The sequence below is a fragment of the Trachurus trachurus genome (assembly GCF_905171665.1).
Source record: "Trachurus trachurus genome assembly, chromosome: 13".
Lineage (NCBI taxonomy): Eukaryota > Metazoa > Chordata > Actinopteri > Carangiformes > Carangidae > Trachurus > Trachurus trachurus.
Window position 1 is genome coordinate 1,020,762 of NC_139892.1, and position 22,178 is coordinate 1,042,939.

A 22,178-nucleotide genomic window follows, 5' to 3' on the forward strand; every position below is an offset into this window, starting at 1 on the left:
CCCCCCTGCCTCGCAGAGGCTGCGGGGTGCAGCCTACTTCACGGCCCAGAGTAGCTGTTAAAAGACTACGACAAATGTAATACCTATACAGCACTAATTAATGCTTTACAGTTCGTCCAATGAACGACTCATGGCGGTTATAGGTATATAGTGTCCAACGGGCAACTAAACCCCTCAGTTTTGGATGACGTGCTCTAAGCTTGAAATTCAAAAAATGTCTTGATTATGGGCGGGGCTCCAGGACCACTCTCCGATCCCCCCTCCCCCCTGCGCCGCATTCACACGCGCGAAATCACACAAAGGAGAAAGAAAAGTAATAAACACACATCGACACTTCTGCTATAGCGCTAACGAGCTACTAACAAGCGACTCTAACAGCATTAGTAGCACAGACACTACTAGGAGAGGACGCCAGAGCCGTGACACAGTGCATCTACAGCCAATCCGCCGGTCACCGGCTCCGCAGCCGTGCCGGCCGGGACAGAGCCGCTAATGATTCCCATCCAGGCAGCTGTTAGCAGCCGTTAGCCGCAGCAGAGCAGCTAGAGTGCCTAGCAACCGTTAGCGGCAGGCAGCAGCCGGTGCTGATTGGCCGGGGAGCTGGTGGCCGGTGACGAAAGCGGCCACCAAAACGTCTCCATCTCAGCCAATAGAAAAATTCGACTGTAATAGCCGTGTTTCAACCCATAGAGGGCTGTCACTCTTACATTTTTACTACAAAATACACCAAATTGAAATATTTTGACTAAAATGTCAAGAATTGGACAAGTGGAATCACACCCGCATACAAATGAAAGCTTTCTGGTACCTTGGAATGAGTTGTTACAAGTCGTTACAAATACATAAGTGGGCGACTCACCGAACCGAGGCGGCCATGTTGCATCGCCATTTTTTGGAGTGGCAGCGTGACCGTAGGTAACCACGGAAACTCAGCGGAGCTGTGGGCTCGGCCTGTTAAAACTGTCACCACTGTGTAGTGTGAGGAAGGACGGAGGCACTGGTGTTGCATTCAGGTGCAGTCAGGCAGACGGCCGTCGGCAAACCAACCGGATGTCATTTTACTCCACCAGAGAAAGACGGTAAAACAATACCACATCACCATGACAACATATTGTCACGCCTGTATTGTTTTGCCTCGTGCTGGTGGACCACTTGTTTACATAGAGGCTTGTTTATCCTGTTACATGCAGCGTCTGTTGTCTGTCTGACGTCTGCCCGATTTCACCTGAATGCAACATCAAGAATTTGTTCAGATATGCAACCGCACTGCTAGATGGGGGAATTCCTACACATTATACCTTTAAACTTGATGAGGGAAACCAAGAAATCCCATGAGCCTCCGTAGCGTAGCTCTGAGCAGCTCGCGTCATTAAATGACAGAAATCTGTTTTGATGAATGTAAATAAGCCTTAACTTTGGATTGATTTAATCCATTATAATAAAACAAGATTTTATAGCCAATACATAAAAAAAGGAAAAAACAGGTTTGTTTTCACTTTAAAGTTTAAAATTGTATACAAAACAAATTAGACAGATATAGCAGTGCAAAACTATAAAATAATCACTGCATTCAAAACAAAAACCTATAGACGCTTGTTTATCCTGTTGACGTCTGCCCAATTTCACGTGAATGTAGCATCAAGAATACATTCAGATATGCAACCGCACTGCTAGATGGGGGGAATTCCTACGTACTATACCTTTAAATAATGTCACCAACGTTTGTCTTTACATTATTCATTTCTAACGTTTCTTAAATCCAGTCTCAGCAGGTCCGTCACTTTTCCCTGTCCCCTGGAAACTCGTGTGTTGGCGGCAGTTGCGTGGCCATAAGGCGGCTACGGCTTGGGGAAAAAATAGTAACAACAACTCTTTGCACAGCTGTGTTTGCACAGTTCTTTCTGCCATTGCACAGTTATCACATGATGCGTTTTACATTTGACAGTTTCTTCTTATTTATTCTAATTTTAGTATTTATTCTCACAACATGTTGATGTATATCATTTAAATGGATGTATATATATAGTGTTTATATATACGTATGGCAAGGCAAGGCAAGGGAATTTTATTTGTATAGCCCGTTTTTACCACCAGTTTGTCTCAAAGGGCTTTACATGGCATCATAACAACATCCTCTGCCCTTACACCCTCACATCCACTGAGGAAAAACTCTTTTAACAGGGAAAACCAGGAGAAAGCTCAGGGTGAGCAACAGAGGAGGATCCCTCACCCAGGACGGACAGACGTGACATAGATGTTGTTACAGACAAGAAAACAATTTACAACAGAGAATATATAACATCATCTGTTTCCCCTGTTAAAAGGGTTTTCTATAGAGTTTCTCCTGAGGGTCTAAGTCAGTGTTTTTCAACCTTGGGGTCGGGACCCCATGTGGGGTCGCCTGAATGTCTAGTAATTGATCAAAAAAAAGAAAATTAATGATAAAAATATTTTTAAACTAAATATTATTCTTTTAAAATTATGATTAAAAACATAAATCTTAAACAACTGTATTCTATATTTTCACTTTCTTGAATATAAATCAAGTTCAAATAAAATGCAGCATATAGAAATGTCTGAGCTGTCGCATCTCGATTTACTTGGTTGCCCGAAATCTGTGAAAAAAGGTTGGGAGCCACTGGTCTAAGGTCAGGGGATGTTGTTATGATGCTATGTGAATCCCTTTGAGACATTTTTTCTTTTTCTTGTTTCTTACTTCTTATCTCTGTTTTATTTTTGCTCTACCATGCCTAATATTATATAATATAATATCATATTATGTATGTGCGCTACCGGATACCTGAATTTCCTTTGGGATCAATAAAGTATCTCTAAGTCTCAAAGTCATCTCAAAGTCTGACGCCCAGTTTCCACTGGATCCGTTACGCATCAATTCTCGTTGATTAGATCGCCACCACACAGGAAGTCAAACACACAGAGCATCCAGGAAATTTCAAATAAAACACAACGGATAAACTCTATGATCGTAATTCATCACTTTGTCAACATTAGTTTCACCTGATGAGACAAACAACAACTCATCAGTCACGTCTCGGATCCACTGGCGACACCGAGTGACTGGCCGGATGCGACACCGCTCTAAAAGCGCGTGACGCCTACCCAGAATGCTTTGCAGGGGCGTCAATAACGGTTTGACGCGTCCCATCCCGGGTGCACTGCAAAAACTCAAAATTTTTTCCAAGAATAAATGTCTCATTTCGAGTCAAAACTAATCTCTTTCCACTTAAAATAAGACTCATCACCTAAAAATGAACTTGTTTTTAGATCATTTTCACTTGTTTCAAACTAATTTTCACTTGAAATAAGTAGAAAAATCTGCCAGTGAAAGCAAGTTTTTTGTGCTTGTAATAAGAAAGAAAAACTTGCTCCACTATCAGATTTTTCTACTAATTTCAAGTGAAAATCTGCTTGAAAGAAGTAAAAAGTGTCTAAAAACAAGCTACTTTTTATGTGATGAGTCTTATTTTTTAGTAAAATGAGATTTGTTTTTGAGTAGAAATGAGACAAATATTCTTGGTGAGATATTTGAGTTTTTGCAGTGTGGTCGGAGGTCGTTTTGGCGCCGTCCGTCTGTCACTCACCTCCTGCATGATGACCTCCCTCTGCGTGAGCGTGGTGAGCAGCCCGCTGGCCTGCACGACCTCCAGGCTCTGCCACAGGCTGAGGGAGCGGGCGTTGTTCCTCAGCTGCAGCTGCAGCGCCGGCGGGGAGACGACCGGCGCCGCGGGCGTCAGGTTGTTGTCGCGCTGCCGCCGCTGCTCGATCTCCTGCTGCTTGGACGTGTCGCGGTATTCCTGGTAGAGGAACGCTGCAGGGTCAGAGGAGACAGAGTCAGCAGGTAGACAAAGGAAGTTCTGCTCTTTGAACCTTATTGATTTTAGTTTTTAAAGGGATAGTTCAACATTTTGTCAAATTGGCCCATTGCCATAATCCCTATAGTCATAGCAGTAGGTTCGTTACCTTTAATTGTCGGTGCAAGCTATTTTTAGAACGGCGGAGCAGAGCCGTGAGCTGCTCAGAGCTACGCTATGGAGGCTTATGGGATTTCTTGGTTTCCCTCATCAAACTCATCAAATACACAATCCAACAACTCCACAACGCTCTGGTGGACAAGTTGTGACCTGCACATTCACCACGCTATGAGATAATAACACAACGTTACCAGACAGAGTTGTTTTAGAGGGAAATACAGAGACTGCTTGATGAAAAACTGTCCCTGAAGGCAACGTGCATCAGCGGTTTTTCATGAATTTCCCTTTAATGTTTCATATTTGAAGCCGTTTCACTCGTTCGTTCTTCAGTCTGTTATCGTTTTATGTTTATTATTGAGTCTATTTTTATTTCCCTGACTCATATCTCTGTTCTTCTTCTTCTTCCTCCTCCGCCGTTTTATTATTTTTATCTTTATCACTCCACACTTTGTTCTCTGATCTTCAGCCTTTCTTCACTTCCTGCTCCTGTACTTTGTTTTTATACGGTTTGTTTTTCCTCTACTTTACTTGATCTTTGCTCCTCCTCCTCCTCTGTCTTGGACTTTGTCTCTTTTATACGACGGCGCTTTGCTCCTGTCATCATCACCACGGCCACTAGGTGTTGCCTAGTAACAGAGCCTGACTGACTCTGGTTCATAGCTACGTCTCTTAACTCAAACTCCAACTCAGATGGACCGGGACAAGGACACAGGTCACAGTTCCCCCTACAGTGCAGTGGGCGGAGCTTCTGTTTCAGCGGCGGTGGTGGCGTTGCGGAGGCTGCGCGGCCTCGCCGTTCGTTGCTCCGTCTAGTTCAGTTGGAGGTGGGTTGAAAGTTTGCTGATAAGAGCGGAGGCCATTGGAGGAGCGTCGGCTGCGTGGACAGACAGACGCGGCGAGGAGAGGAGAGGAGAGGAGAGGAGAGGAGAGGAGAGGAGAGGAGAGGAGAGGAGAGGAGAGGAGAGGAGAGGAGAGGAGAGGAGTGAGGAGAGGAGAGGAGAGGAGAGGAGAGGAGAGGAAGGAGAGGAGAGGAGAGGAGAGGAGAGGAAGGAGAGGAGAGGAGAGGAGAGGAGAGGAGAGGAGAGGAGAGGAGTGAGGAGAGGAGAGGAGAGGAGAGGAGAGGAGAGGAAGGAGAGGAGAGGAGAGGAGAGGAGAGGAGAGGAGAGGAGAGGAGAGGAGAGGAGAGGAGAGGAGAGGAGAGGAGAGGAGAGGAAGGAGAGGAGTGACTCTGAACAACAACAGAGGGTTGTTGCATAATCTCCTCAGTCAGATACTGCAGATCGTTTGGTTGTATGGTGGGCGTAAGAACCGGACTCGGAGTTACATAAGACTGAGGAGCTGGAGCTACAGAAATACACTGCTGCACACACACACAGGGCTGCTGCTGAGTGAGTGTGTATATGTGAAATCCTGCAGGTAAAATCTGCCCTACAAAGGCAAAGTGCAGTATCTGCATTTTTTCTATTTCAAATCAAAAGTGTGGCATATTCACTTCAATCTGGTAGAATTTGATATTGGTACTGCTAAAATTTCCAGAGTTATTGGGCTTTTTATTTTGCTGTCCATCCAAAAAAGCACTGTGAAACCAATAAGGCAAAGTTCAGTATCTGCAAAGAGTAACTGTACTCCCTATATCCTATAATTTACTCTATTATAATACCATTGGAGTAAAACCAAGCCAAAGTGCCGTATCTTCAACAATTTCTTCACTTAATTCAGCATTGTTTCAACAATTTATTCAGCTCATTCAGCTTCCAGCTTTCAGCATTCACCCGTATTTCCTTCAGGAAATGCATTCTCTAGTTTACTCTGTGATTCCATTGGAGTAAAACCAAGCCAAAAGTGCCATATCTGCACCAAAACCAAGGCAAAGTGCTGTATCTGCAAAGAGTAACTGTACTCCCTACATCCTATAATTTACTCTATTATAATACCATTGGAGTAAAACCAAGGCAAAGTGCTGTATCTGCCATAAAACGGTCAAAATTGGTCAGAAAGACAAACTACAAAATACATTTAATTCAACATTGACTCAACAATTTCTTCACTTAATTCAGCATTGTTTCAACAATTTATTCAGCTCATTCAGCTTCCAGCTTTCAGCATTCACCCGTATTTCCTTCAGGAAATGCATTCTCTAGTTTACTCTGTGATTCCATTGGAGTAAAACCAAGCCAAAAGTGCAGTATCTGCTATAAAACGGTCAAAATTGGTCAGAAAGATATACTACAAAACACATTTAATCAGTCCACCTTTATCTAATCAATTATAGACTTGGTAGTTATTCATCATTTGATGCTTAAACCTGACAATGAAAAACACAAAAAGCTGTTTTTCTCAGTTTTTAGGCATTTTTACAGATACTGCAGATACTTTGCCGTTGTAGGACAGTAATGGACTCAGCTCAGAGAGACACTCGACCCTGGTGAAAGACTCACATGTGCAGTAACACATCCACCTCTTGTGTGTTTGGTATGCATGTGCATGTGTGTATGTGTGTTAGTGTGTGTGTGTCTGCAGCTGTGGGTGGGATGGCGCCTTTTTTCTCCTCACCAATGTTCTTGACGATGTTGAGGCTGTGGCAGATCGTCTGGGAGTTTCCTCCTCCGTTGCTCAGCGACCTGCATCATGCACACACAAAACACACACACACATGCACAGACACACACACATAACATTCACTTAATTCTGTGACACAACACAACAACAGTCGATGGTGAATTCCAACACACAGCAGCCGTCACTAACAAACTCCTCCGTCTCTCTTTGCTCTGACCTCATGTTGGCGTTCTCCCGGTCGGCGCCGTCATGGCAACCACTGATGTGACCGGAGCTCATGGCGTTGACCCTGCCGCCGCCGCCGCCGCCGCCTCGGACCCTGGGCTCGTTGACGGTGCACGCTGCGGCCGTCTGCTCCGACAGCCTGGTGATGTCTCCGCCGTGCACGCCGTGAGTCCGGTATGTGAGCATGTCAGCCGCAGCGTCTCTGTGCTGCCTGTTGTTGTCCACGCTGCTGCCTCCTCCCACTCCTCCTCCTCCTCCTCCCCCTGCTGCTGCTGCTGCTGCTCGCCGCTCCACAGCGTCTCTGCTGCTGCCGCCGTACGGAGCATGTCTGCTGCTGCTCGCCGCCTCGCTATTGCCTGGCAACGCAGCTCTGGAGTGATGGAGCTGAGGTGAAAGCGGAGGACTGAGAGGGAGAAAGACGAGTTTTAGGGCGACATTCAACCTGTAGACGTTTGTGTTAAAGCTCCATACAGTATAAAGGTAGATGTTTGTGTTAAAGCTCCATACAGTATAAAGGTAGATGTTTGTGTTAAAGCTCCATACAGTATAAAGGTAGATTGGATTGGATTGTACTTTATTGTCCCAAAGGGAAATTTGTTTTGGGCTCGGAGCCACTGCATACACAAGACAATACATACAAGACATCCATACAAAATACTTTCACACCTTTAACACGCATTCAAAACAGTGAAGGGTGCTTCCACTCTATTACAAATAGGTCAGTAAAAACAGTCTGTAGAACTGATCAGATCATCAGCTCTTTAAGTTGTATGTAGATGTTTGTGTTAAAGCTCCACACAGTATAAAGGTAGATGTTTGTATTAAAGCTCCATACAGTATAAAGGTAGATGTTTGTATTAAAGCTCCATACAGTATAAAGGTAGATGTTTGTATTAAAGCTCCATACAGTATAAAGGTAGATGTTTGTATTAAAGCTCCATACAGTATAAAGGTAGATGTTTGTATTAAAGCTCCATACAGTATAAAGGTAGATGTTTGTATTAAAGCTCCATACAGTATAAAGGTAGATGTTTGTGTTAAAGCTCCATTCAGTATAAAGGTAGATGTTTGTGTTAAAGCTCCATACAGTATAAAGGTAGATGTTTGTATTAAAGCTCCATACAGTATAAAGGTAGATGTTTGTATTAAAGCTCCATACAGTATAAAGGTAGATGTCCATGTGTGGTGTGATTATAAAGCAGCTCTAGGTTCTATATTAATACTGTGAAAGTATCAAAGCCTCAGTCCACAGAGAAATGCACACGGCCTGTATTCAGAAACTGAGCCTTAAAACCAGCCGTCAGGACTTCCTGTCACTTTGTGATGTCACAACTAAGCCCCGCCCCCTCACCACCTGGACCAAACATCCATCAACTTGCAGGATTTTTAGTTTCTCTGAGTGTTTTATTCTGAAATCTGCTCTATTTTTATTGGATCGCTTTAGAAAACAGTTAGCCAATCAGAGGAGAGACTCACAGCCTCATCCTCTCTTCTGATTGGCTGACACCGACCTCTTCTCATGTATCAAACAGGAGAAGAAAGTTAGTTGTTGTCGTCTCTGTTTAAAGTGACAGACACAGTGACCTCTGGCAGGTTTAACTTCCTGGTCTTTACTGGGGTCAAAGGTCACCACTGTCTTGGCTGCTGAATAGTGACAACAGCCAATCAGAGTGGAGGAGGAAGTGACCTTAGAGCACCAGCAGTGTTGTGTTGATGCTGCGGTGGAGGAAAAACTACAAGGTCGTGACTCCATTGCTGCCTGTTGCCATGGAGACAGGCCGATGGTACAGCAGCAGCAGCACGAAGAGGAGGAAGAAGAGGAGGAGGAAAACAGGAGGAAGAAGAAGATAAAGAGGAGGAGGAAAATAAAGAGGAAGAGGAGGAGGATGAAGATGAAGAGGAAGAGGAGGAGAAGGAAGACGAAGAGGAGGAGGAGTTAAGGCCGTTGGACGTAACAAATAAACAACACGAATCAAAACCGTTCACCGGCGGCGACACAAACAAAGTTTCTCTTTGTGTCGGCTGCTTCTTCTTCTCCTCCACGTCGTGTCTTAAATCTGTTTAACACAACTACTCGTTAATAATCCCTCACGTATCCGCTATGCCACTGTCGTCTGGTTACCAACTTTAGCCTACTATATAAACACAGCAGCTCACCGATCAATATCTGATCAATATCTGAAAGGTTGTGTCTCTGGTCAAACCAGACCTGCTCACCAGGTGGTAAAAGTAGACTGTAGATAAAAAGAGATGGCGAGAAGGTGGTGAGAGACACAGGTTGTTTACACTGTTGTCATGGTGATGTGACGTACCTCCCTTTCACACTACATGATTGGTTGACGCGTTTATTCAGAAAAATCAACCTCAACCTTTAGAGCGGCATTTTGCCGCGTAACATTTGCAGTCGGTGTGAAAGGAGCCGTAATGAAACCAAAAGTCTAGACAGGCCACTTGCCACTTCAGAGTAAACAACATAAGAATATTTCAAAGGAGGTTAAATCTAAAGCAACTGGACTTAGTTATTTGTCTAGGAAGACGTTTCACCTCTCATCCAAGAGGCTTCATCAGTTCATGTACGCAGCTGACCAGGCTGGGACTTTTATTTAACCTCCTTTGAAATACTATGACCTGGACAAATGAGAATATGCACCGGCTAACATAAGAATACTGAAAGTTGTTGGAAGGTCTAAAGGACTCGATAGAAGTTGAGTTCCACGTTCTGTTTGAGTGAAAAGTATACCTCCCTAAGCAGGGGCGCCGAAAGGGGGGGGTAAAGGAGACGGATTCTAGGGGCCCATGATTGAGGGGGGCCCAGAGAGGCCCCTCATGATGATGAAATGATAATACAGAAAAAATAATATGACACTAAGTTATTAACTAACATATAATCACAAATATTTTATTTTCAATGTCCTGGTAACAATAACTTTATTTGTTTTGGAAACATCAACGTCTCACCATGTTAGCTCAAGAAAACTCTGGATTTTTACATTTTACTGTTATTTTAGTTAAATAATCAATCTAGTCAAACATTTATCAAGCTGTTCTTATTCAATTAGTTGACCTCCCCTCTGTCAAAATGATGCCTCATTCTGAACAGAGTCAAGTGCACCAGCAGCAGCAGCTGTCTGTCAGCCCCCAACCAGCCCCAGTGCCCCCACATGAGGAAGGAGGTGAGCAGCTGTGTGTGTTGAAATAATAATAATAATAATAATAATAATAATAATAATAATACATTTTACTACAGTCTCAAAACAATACAAAGGTGAATCTGTTATGGGAAAGATTAATTAAAATGAATGAAATAAAAATAATTTTGAACAATTTTAATGGTTCAAAAAGCATAAACCCTTTTAAGAAATTAAATAGAACACATGCAGTAAGAACAGGAGAGAAAATCTGTGGTGTGGTGTATGCAGCAGACTGGGGTGACTGCTCTCAGTCCAATCTGAGAAGTTCACATGTTGGTGACTACGCTATTACAAATAGTTATATTATAGGAAATACTATATAATTGTATGTATGTCATGTACACTCTACAGAGCCAGGTCCAGGACCCTCTTCTGGTTTGTCAGGGAGGAATGTGGAGGAAGAGATGGAAGAGGGTACAGATGAAAGTGAGAGCGCAGAAACACAGGCGACAGAGAGAGAGGACGAAGATGTTGAAAGTAATTCAGATGAGGATGGACTGAATGAGTGTACAGAAAGAGTCAGAAAGACCACAGAGAGGCAGGAAGAAAAACAAGCTGATGTTGAGGTATTTGAAAGGGAAGAAGATAATCTGTCTGATGACCCTGGTTTCTGGCCAGCAGAGTTTACTGATCATTGTTTATTTCCTATTTAAGAATCAGTGTTGCAGCAAATAAATTAATCAAAATGAATTCCATTGTATTCAGAGTGCTCAGTTCTTCCCCTACTGTACATGTCAACTGTCATGTTGTTATTCTTTCACAAATATGGTAATGATAGTCAAAAATACCATTAAAATGCATGATTTATGTAAAATAGCATCAACAAATTTTGCCACTGTGTTGGGGGCCCTGTAAAGATTCTTTTCATGGGGCCCAAAATCCCTAGCAGCGCCCCTGTCCCTAAGTATTATGTCTGTCGCCCATCTATGTTTAAACTAATTTTGTTATTACAGTCGGATAAAACAAAAGTTATTTATAAGTTAGGAGCCTTTCTTAAGCGTTTTGTTTTGTTTTGGCCAGAGATGGATGTACCAAGTATGTACAGCCACACTGCCTCTTGCTATGTCTGATTATTTGTAAATGTTTGTTTGTGCTCAATACCACTTATGTGGTCGTGAGGAGAATAAAAGTGAAGTGAAGTGAAAACCAGGGTTTGAAAAAAAATATTGACACACAAATTATTCGCACGAAAAATACGTCTGTGGTGTGAAACTAGTGCCTTTACTATGAGACTTTGTATGAGAGTTAGAAATGAAAGGAACAAACAGAGAGTGACCTGCTTCACCTTCAGAGAGAGAACGGGGTGTGTGCTTATCACACACGATAACACTCTGAGCATGTGTGTGTGTGTGTGTGTTGAGTGTGTGTGTGTGTGTGTGTGTGTGTGTGTTGAGTGTGTGTGTGTAGGGTTGGGCCGTAGCGCTCACCGTCTGGCCGCCGGCAGCAGAGGAGGTCGATGTGAAGACGGACTGTGGTCGATGTCCGGTCTGGACCAACCTGGAGGAGGGGGGGGGGGGGTCAATATAATAATAATAAAAATAATAATAATAAACATCACAGACTGTTTGTTTGGGCTTTGTTGCTATGACAACAGCAGCCCGTAGAGACAGAACGACTGTTTTCACAGTTCAACAGGCTTCACTCTTCTCCTTCATCTTCTGTAGTTCTGACTGCGTTAACTGACTCAAACGCTACACACGGGCTGAGGACACACACACACACACACAGCAACAACAACAACAACAACACAACCATCATCATCACCGGCGTCACTGTGACATGAAGGAGTTGTTTTCTCAGATCAACACACCCAGGCCTCCAGCTCCGGTTGAGCAATCTGTTCCTGTCAGTGTGTGTGTGTGTGTGTGTGTATGTGTGTGTTGTGATTATTCCAAGCTGTTTCACTTTGCTCTGTGTGTGTGTGTGTGTGTTTCCTCCTATAAAATGCAAACGAACCAGTCATATCAAGCAGCTGCAGGAGGAGACACGTCCACACCTGCAATGAATTCTGGGTAAATAAAGCTTTTAACATAGTGTATAGATTATATATTATATATTTTATTATATTCTTATGGTATAAAAACAAATAAAAAATGTCACAATAAAAACACCTGAACCCTGAACAGGAAGTTGTCGGTTCAACTCCAGACCAAACATTTACTCCCACTTCCTCTCTCTCTCTCTGTTTCCATAACAACATCTATCATGAGCTGTGTTTCCATGCCTTGCCTTGCCTCTGGTTCCCAGCCGGTTACTGTGGCAACGCTGGACCGAAACCATGGCAACGGCCGGTGAAACATGTGCTCTCACCGACCGCCAACAACAAGAAACGGGGAAACATGACGAACTGAAGCTGCTTCCTCAGGCGGCCATGTTTTAAAAAGAAGGGAAAAAAATCTTAATTTACCCAGGATTCATTGCACCAACATCTCACTGCAAAAACTCAAAATCTTTCCAAGAATATTTGTCTTATATAATATTTGTCTAATTTCTAGTCAAAACTAAACTCTTTCCACTTTAAATGAGACTCATCACCTAAAAAGTAGCTTGTTTTTAGACACTTTTTACTTATTTCAAGCAGATTTTCACTTGAAATAAGAAGAAAAATCTGCCAGTGAAAGCAAGTTTTTTGTGCTTGTAATAAGAAAGAAAAACTTGCTCCACTGTCAGATTTTTCTACTTTTTTCAAGTGAAAATCTGCTTGAAAGAAGTAAAAAGTGTCTAAAAAGAAGTTACTTTTTATGTGATTAGTCTTATTTTAAGTAGAATGAGATTAGTTTTGACTAGAAATAAGACAAATATTCTTGGTAAGATATTGAGTTTTTGCAGTGCAACGTGGGTGGCACAGTGGTTAGCACTGTTGCCTCACAGCAAGAAGGTCCTGGGTTCGAATCCCCAGGTCCTTTCTGTGTGGAGTTTGCATGTTCTCCTGTGTCTGCGTGGGTTTCCTCCGGGTGCTCCGGTTTCCCCCACCACTAAAAACATGCCAGCTAGGTTAATCCTCCAGTCAGCGCCACTGACCAAAGGCACTGGCTCATAATCTGGAGTTGGCGCTGCACCGCGGCTGCCCACTGCTCCTCAGGGATGGGTTAAATGCAGAGAAAGAATTTCACTGTACTAGCTGTATATGTGACAAATAAAGTACCTTTACCTTTACATCTGACCTCAGACAGTGAAACCTCGATAAAACCTCAATAACACAACAGTGAGTTTCATAATCACAAACATGTAAAACAGCAGCGTTGTCTCATCATAACAGCAGCTGGTTGACAGAGTCCATGCATCTCCTGGAGGAAATGAATGAAATGATGCATAAATAATAATAATAAAAATGCCTGTAGCGTCCTGTTATTGGTGCAGATGGAGTTCACTCCAGAAATAAACCGCTATAGAGTTCACCTGGTATGGAGACCATGCAGAGAACTAGGGGTGGAACAGTGTTTGTATTCGTCCCGTTCCGTCACGGTTCGGTGAACACAGTCACATGAGTCCTCGCTCCAACCTAGGTGGCGGTAACGAGCCTACAAGCTGCAGCAACCGTCATAACAGGCGAAGAAGAGAAGTGATGAGAGTGTGAATCATGGGTGTATTATAATATCTGGATAACCGACCGGAAAATGGCGGCCGTTGATTTCAACGGAAGTTGCTCGCCTAGCGCATACGCCGAAAAAGTTTCTGACTTCCGGGTTTACTTCCGCGTTATGGGGCCCATAGAGCATGCGCGGTTGAGTGATGATGCTCTGGGGCCTCCCATCATGCCCTGGGGCAATGAGAACGAGCAACCGGCGTTCTGGTTTGGTTCATGAATGTTGTACTTGTGGATTTAAGGAATGACTTTTACAGGACTCACACGGACTTTAAAACAAAGATAATGATTTGACAGAGACGGCACACGACTGGTCGACCGGACCGTCGGCGATGTTTCACAGATGCGCGGTGCGTCGCTAGAAATGCATCAAACGTGTTAACGCTATAAGACGACATCACCCTGATACGTCAATCACTGGTGTGAGGAAGAAGACAAGTTGTGCGCCACAACTTCTCCTGCTGCTTTTAAGCCTTTTGACATGAACAGAGACAGAACCAAAACAACTGGCATAAAGCCACATGTACATTAACTGTGTAAAACAATATTGATGTTAGTTTCTCATGTTTTATAACAGTTGTCAAGTTCTACCAGTGTTTTTTCCTCTAGAATGAATGAATGGTATTATAACACTCCTAATGCACTTGTTTTATTCTATTTATTTTTTTTACTTTAAAATAAATCAGAACATCTAGTCTTTTACACGTGTGACTTTTTGTTGCTTTTTGCACTGTTACACCCCTACAGAGAACGGCTGTTTGGGAGAAAACGCTGCAGGATTCAGTTCAACTGGATCTGTTCTGTGTTCAGGTCTATAACATGAAAGCTTGTAAAGCTTTGTCTGCTGGCGACAGATACTGCAGCGCTGTCAGAGTCTTTCATTAAACATTAACTACAGGTAATTAGAGCGGTTTGATTGGCAGCAGCTTGACAGCTCTTCACTTCCTGCAGGAAACGATGAACGTGCTGATGAAAGCACGTATTATACATGCATTATATATACATATGACACATGTATACATAAGCTCATGTTGTTGCTGTGTTTGTCTCTATTGATCCTCACCATCTCAGGTTGTTAATATAGTTTCACACTCGCCTCCTCCTCCTCCTCTTCTCTCTCTCTCTCTCTCTCTCTCTGCAGTTTTCTGGATGTGCAGCTCTCTGTGTTTTCTAAAGCAGCGGTGGAGGAGGCTGAGCGAACGCCTCGGTGTGTAATCTCCACGGCTATCAAAGCAGCAGCCACAGAGCTGTCAGCAGCTGCTTCATCTGCTCACCACTGATAAGCAGATACCATCAGGACTCTCAGTTTATCTTGATTCCACTCAGAGAGTTGAAGCTTGAAGCTGTGGGTGTTTTTACCTCCGATCTCTCTGCAGCTCGGGTTATTGATTCATTAAAGTGACGGTCGGCCGCTGAGGAGCAAAGTCTGCCCCGTGATGTTTTACAGCCGCTGCCGCCGCCGTCGGTCAGCTGACACCTGGCTCCAACACTTTCCTCCTGACGTGAGGAGGTCGGAGGTCGGAGGTTGTTGTGGGTCTGTGAGTGACTCAGGTTGTTACTCAGACTGTTGTTGCTCAGACTGAACCAGTTCCTCAGGTTGTGTTGTGTATTGTTGCAGCGGAGGATCGAGCGGCTGAGCCTTTGTCCTGCGCTGAATGGGACAGACATGACAGACAGAGCCGAGCCGCTCGGCCTCGAACCGCGTGACGTCGCACAGCAAACGGCGTTATAAATAAACAGCTTCAGTAGCTATTTTCAGTTGAAACAGTTACAGTTTCTCCTGTTATAACTCTGTTACTGTTACTGACAATAAGATGCGCTGTTACTATAATAACACGCGTATTTAGAGTACATTATATAGGCTACACATCTTTCTCAGTTCATCAACAGGTTGGAAATAAGACGTTTATCTGGAACTTCATGCAATTAATTGTTTGTTTTCATTATTCTGAATTTGTATGTCATTATGTCACCAAGTAATTTCCAGGAGATTGTAGCTATAGGTACAATAGCAAAATAATTAACCCAAATAACTTCAGATAAGACCAAACCCAAATTATTAAGTATTAAGATAAATATATTTCCATAATTTCCATACTTTTCCAGACCTGGTAATGTATAAAATCAAATTCCATACTTTCCATACTTGCGTAGGAACCTTGTATTTCTCCACACAGGCTGAAGGTACCGTTTCCCCCCGTTATAACGACGTTACTGTTACGTTTTTAATCAATGTGCTGTAATATATTGTTTTTTTTGGGTGCCTATTGTCATCTGGCCGGGGACTACAGCAGGATATTAGCCATGTTGGCTAAAGCTGCCCTTTTTACTGGTATTGATACAATTGATTCATTGGGATTGTCCTCGACATAATAAACTAATCAACTAAACCAAACTTACATTAAAATGTATCATTACTGGACTCTAGAAGTCCCATAAGTGTACGTTATATATACTTCATTTTTCAACCCATCAACTCGTCTGAAAAAAGACGTTTATCTGGAACTAACCAACTCACGCAGTATTCCCCCGCTAAGGTCAGGCTGCACGCCAAGTTGGTTAGCTCCAGATAAACACGGCGGGGGGTTAGTGGGTCGAGTCCACGTCATCTGACATTTGAGCATTTAGTTTTCCTGGTAATTAGTTACTTTTATAATGTAGTAACGGGAAAGTAACGAGTAACTATGACTCATTACTTTTTACTTGCCCAACACTGACAGTTTCAGAGCTGCTGTGTCACCGACAGGAGGACAGGTGTATGGATGGATGTACAGTTGTAAAGGTATAAAGGTGTATGGTAACACTTTACTTGAATAGATATTCATAAGATTGACATAACAGCTGTCATAAACATCAATGAATACTTATGACAGCTGTCGTTAAGTGTCATTCGGTAAGTTATGTCACTTTTGATGCAAAGTTGACATTGTTTGAGATGTTTTTGTTCTGACAACTTGACATAAAGACAATTTAAACTGTCATAGCAGACCTAATGGACAAACTTTAAAAATGATGTCAAGTTCTCATAACAAAAACATCTCAAATAATGTCAACTTTGCATCAAAAGTGACATAACTTACCGAATGACACTTAACGACAGCTGTCATAAGTATTCATTGATGTTTATGACAGCTGTTATGTCATGGTTATGACAGTGTTATGTCAATCTTATGAATACCTATTCAAGTAAGGTTACCATAGATGTATAGGTGCAGCGCTCAGCAGAGCTCAGGTCTCACCTTCGGCCTGCTCGGACGCCGTCGTGGCCGTGGCCGTTGCCGTGGCGGCTGCCTGCAGCCTCTTTTTCCTCATGGAGCGGTAGAAGCGTGAGTTCCTGCGGATGGTCTCTCTGCTGAAGCCGCCTCTGGTCTCGTCCTCGTCGTCCTCGTCCTCGTGGCTCGGCGGGACGGAGGAGGAGGCGGCCGGGAGCTTCTCCGAGGCGTCCTGAGCCTTCTGCCCCCACTTGCCCCTGAACAGGGCAACGACAGACATGGTCGCTGGCTGCCGCAGTCTGTGTCTTTTTGTGTCTGTTCTGTCTGTGCTGTTGTCTGTGAAAACTCAGTGTGAAAGTGGGAGAAAGGAAGCGGTCATAGTTAACCAGAGTCCAGGAACAAATCCATGTCTGAGAGAAGAGAAGCAGTAAATCCCCAGAGCTCACAGAGCTCACAGTGCTGCTGCTGCCGTGGCCGCCGTCAGCTGCTGTAATCACTGTGTTTATGACTCTCTCTCTGCTCTTTGTCCCTCCTCTGCTTGGCTTGGCTCACTCTCCCTCCACCGCCCCGTGACGTGCCGACATTCCTGCAGTCTACCTGCCTCACCTGCCGCCGCCTCCCTGGACCAACCTGAAAAGCCACCTGACGACAAATCACAGCACGCCTCTGCTGCTGCTGCTGCTGCTGCTGCTGCTGCTGCTGCTGCTGCTGCACTCCCTGTTTACTCTGCTGCTCCGGTCTCTCTACAGGCCTCTACTGCAGGAACCAGAACCAGACCACAGGAACCAGAACCAGGTCACAGGAACTGGACCAAAAGAACCAGAGTCTCAGTCCTGAGTCCTGAGTGTGAGGCCTTGAGCAGGAGTTTGATCTGCAGTCAGCTGACAAGGTCAAAGTTCACATTCTCACTGACTGAGTGAGGCACACGCAGCAGCTTGTCCTCTACTGCCCTCTACTGGTTTCTAGGGGTGTGCCAAAAAAATCGATTCACATAAGAATCGCAATTCTCATTTAATACGATTCAGAATCGATATAAAATGTCCCAAAATGTTCTAAGGAAAAACAATTTCCTTAGAATTTAAAAGGCAGCATGTTTAACTGCATTATTTTTTTTTTAAATAAAGAGGCACTTTTAATTTTGTTACTTAAGCAATAGGCCTATGTGATATTGCTTTTATGCAACAGTTTCAACAATTCCATCTAAGCATGGATAAATGTTTAAAACTCAATAAATGTGAAAAAGACGCTTTAGTCATTCTGCCTTGCAAAGCCATTTACACATAAATCCAGACACACAAAGACAGCATCAAGACACACATAACAACAGATAAATAAGACAAAAAAGAAAAAGAAAACATTGTGAACTTCCTCAACAGTCGTACATATATAGGCTATTCATTTATTTAACCACCCCATCTCCCCTACTGTACAAATCAAACATTTGTTGTTTAAATTTTCTCTTAAACTCACTTAGGCTTTTACTATTTCTAATGTTTACTACTGTTTACTACTGCCCTCTCCTGTTTACTAGTTAGTTAGTTGCTTATTATTCTCTCCCTTAGGAGAAGTTTGTTTTGGACACAAGAGAATATCACATGTTCACATATAGCACAACACAAAACACAAAAACACAAAACACACACAAATGAGAAAAAAAAGTCTGTTTACATACTGCAGCATCGATTCATATCAGCACAAAAACATCTAGCCTAATAAATAAATGATTGTATTGCACTCCTATTATTCTTCCCTACTTAATAGGGAAGTAGGGAAGAATAACTTCCCTACACCATAGTTGTTTTTTATTGCACAATCCCTTTATAAATCTCTCACTCACGCACACACACACACACATATCTTGCACTATTTAATAATTTAATGGATGTAGGTATGAACTTGCAGTTTGATACCCTGTAGGCTACTACTGATTTATTTTGTCCCCTACTGTCCCCAACTATCTGCTTTTTATTATCATCTACTTTTTTTCATTTCAAAGGGTGTAAAAATGTAATTTGCTTTCCATACGCAGTATTAACTCAGTAGCTAGTACTGTGTAGAACCCATGTCCAAAATCCTTACATATTGTATCGCTCTAAGTATGTCAACTGCCTGGCTGTAATGCAGGGTTGCCAACTTTTGGTCCTGGGCTGGAGTGAGATTCTGTTGGCGGCGCGCGCAGGGGTGGGGGGTGTAGCTGTCCATAATAATAATGATAATAGTAGTAATGTTTAATGTAGTTTTTCTCTTTCTATAACACACAAATACGCACACACCATACCTGCAAACTGAGTAGGGTTGGAATAAGTGGTTAGTGGCAGATTAAACCCCTCTAGGGGGGTCTGGGGGCACCCCCCAGAAAAAAATTGTGATTTTAACATGTAAATTAAGCATTCTGGTGTACTCTGAGAAGAAAATAAGGGAAAAAGCAGATCTGTGGTTCCTATCATTGTATAAAACTTGTCTAGTGGGGAGCTGTGGTTTTTTGGCCTGGACTGGACCAGCCTTTCAAGGCCCCGTTTCCTCTGCTTCACCATCAGCCTCTTTCAGGCCACACTTTACTGTTCCACCACTTCTGCCCTATTCTCATCTCTATCTTGATGTAGGCTGTATACTGTCAGATGTTAATATATGAAAGAACAGAACAGACATGTCCTGTGATTTTCAGCCTTCTATGAGTCTATTACAGCCTGATGATAGGCTATAAGTCAGGCCCTGAAATGTCTACTATAATAATATACAAATAATAATATAATTTAGCTCATTTTGGACCCCAAAATAGAACTAATTGTCACAGAAGGTTTTTCACCATACATCATTTCTATGAGGTGTCTAGAACAACATACTAAAAGTCCTAAGAAATCCTAGTTGGGGAAATATGTTTAATTTGCATCATTATTTACTGTATAAAGTCTATGGTGCCGACAACAATACACTTCAATGGGGCTATTTTTTTCCTTTACTCCTATCACAATGAAACTTTACATGACGAAAGTATCCATGAAATGTAACATTTTTTGTATTACAAGTTTCTTTGAAAATTAATTTGAATATGCAAATGAGCCTATCACAAATCAAATATGCCCAAAATACACCCGAATAGGCTTCTTTTTTTCCTTTACTCCTACCACAATGAGACTTTACACAATGAAAGTAGACATTAAAAGTAACATTTTTTTGTATTACAAGTTTCTTGGAAAATTAATTTGAATATGCAAATGAGCAATACACTAATGGCATATGCCCAAAATACACCCGAATAGGCTTATTTTCTTCCTTTACTCCTACCACAATCACACTTCACACAATAAAAGTATACATGAAAAGTAACATTTCTGTATTTCAAGTTTCTTGGAAAATTAATTTTAAATATGTAAATGAGCTCAACACTAATTGACTTATGGTCAAGAAGCCATAAAGCCGCAAGCAGCAAAAACAGGGGCCAAATAACTTAGTTCTTAGTCCCGCTCATATGTTGTTGAACATAACAGCATATTTAATATAACATGACACACAGTCGTTGAAACGACTTTGATGAATTCTGACTTTCTTCTGATGTTCTCTGCAAACTGGGAGGAAAGTCGTTAGGTAAGGCTTGTTCGCTAATAAAAAAAAAAATAATTTAGAAAGCAACTGGAGACAAGACTGTGCAATTAATTCTTAAGGTCAATATAGGTCTTTTAAGTGTGGCAAGTGACATGTGTGTATGCATAAGTCAAGTGTGGCAAGTGACAGCACTCAGTGCATAGGTTAACTTATTGAATGGACATGAATGTGTTATTTGGCCCCTGTTGCTGCTTGTGGCTTTATGGCTTCTTGACCATAAGTCAATTAGTGTTGAGCTCATTTACATATTTAAAATTAATTTTCCAAGAAACTTGAAATACAGAAATGTTACTTTTCATGTATACTTTTATTGTGTGAAGTGTGATTGTGGTAGGAGTAAAGGAAGAAAATAAGCCTATTCGGGTGTATTTTGGGCATATTCCATTAGTGTATTGCTCATTTGCATATTCAAATTCATTTTCCAAGAAACTTGTAATACAAAAAATGTTACTTTTAATGTCTACTTTCATTGTGTAAAGTTTCATTGTGGTAGGAGTAAAGGAAAAAAAGAAGCCTATTCGGGTGTATTTTGGGCATATTTGATTAGTGTAAGGCTCATTTGCATATTCAAATTAATTTTCAAAGAAACTTGTAATACAAAAAATGTTACATTTCATGGATACTTTCATTGTATAAAGTTTCATTGTGATAGGAGTAAAGGGAAAAAATAGCCCCATTGGGGTGTATTGTAGTCAGCACCATAGACCATAGACATAGTATGTTGTTCTAGACACCTCATAGAAATGATGTATGGTGAAAAACCTTCTGTGACAATTAGTCTGTCGTAAAACGCTATTTTGCCTGGACTAATAGCCTAATAATAATAAAATCTAAGTTTGCAGGTATGACACACGTGCACACGCACACACACACGCACACACACACCTGTTGCTGTGCTGTCTCTCTCTCCTCTGCTATCTGGACTGAGCTGCCTGGCTGTACTTTGGGCTACCCAGTCTGCATGGACCTCCATGGGTTTTGATTTTAGTTCTCAGCGGACCGGACCGGCCCAACCAGCCCGACCGCAGGCGTCAGTTCGAGCCGCATCCGGTCCGAAAACATAACTCGGTCAGGTCGTGCCTCGCTCTCGCTCTCTTTTTTTTTTTTTTTTTTTTGGCCACCGTAGATTCGGACCAGGTCGGGTCCGGGCTTTAACACCCGCGGGTCAGCTTAGAGCTCCAGCTTGATGCTGCAGCAGGACTTCAGGGCTGCACGTCAGTGCTGCGCTGTCTGACCAACACCGAAGCAGCAGGCGGACGTCACTGACGTAATGACGGTAAATGTTTTCAGCGAATCAATCAACAATCAGAGAAAATTGTAAATAACACATTACACTGGAGTGGTTTAGAGTCGATGTAGGCTAAAACCAGAGCTGGTTTATAGTCATTCGGAAATGAGTACATGATGAGTGGAAAAATTAACAACAAAAAAAATAAGTCAGATTTGGCGTGAGATTTCTCACTTGAGCGTGAGAGCGTGAGATTGAGGCTGAATGCGTGACTGTCACGGCCAATGCGTGAGAGTTGGCAACCCTGCTGTAATGTTTCTTTTGTAGCCTACTATACTATACTGTGCTGTGCTGTTGTTTTGTTTTGTTTTTTGTCATAAAAACTAATAAAAAAAAAGACATTACAAATAGATCAATATCGAATAAAAATCTGTCTGTCTGTCTGTCTGTAACACACAGACTGTCAGTTCCTCCATGTTAGCCTACAGGTGTTAATGGTGACACCAGGAGGAACTGAGGAGACGATAATATATTAATTAGTTAAGGGCTTTTTAATATTAGTTATTGGGATTGGGATTGGCT

General features: G+C 42.5%; 2 protein-coding genes across 2 annotated transcripts in view; both read right to left on the reverse strand.

Annotated features, from left to right (window-relative positions):
* The window catches only part of ngef (neuronal guanine nucleotide exchange factor), a 36,970-nt gene extending 19,362 nt beyond the window's left edge, over window positions 1-17,608 (reverse strand). Inside the window, exons 1-5 of the mRNA XM_083985310.1 lie at window positions 16,793-17,608; window positions 11,395-11,464; window positions 6,769-7,179; window positions 6,546-6,613; window positions 3,603-3,829 (exon numbers count right to left, since the gene is read on the reverse strand). Coding sequence (XP_083841436.1) covers window positions 3,603-3,829; window positions 6,546-6,613; window positions 6,769-7,179; window positions 11,395-11,464; window positions 16,793-17,045 — 1,029 coding nt within the window. The 5' untranslated portion in view covers window positions 17,046-17,608. The remainder of the gene's footprint in view (window positions 1-3,602; window positions 3,830-6,545; window positions 6,614-6,768; window positions 7,180-11,394; window positions 11,465-16,792) is intronic.
* The window catches only part of LOC310995736 (NACHT, LRR and PYD domains-containing protein 3-like), a gene marked incomplete at its 3' end in the record, with an annotated part of 361,364 nt that overhangs the window by 289,654 nt on the left and 49,532 nt on the right, over window positions 1-22,178 (reverse strand).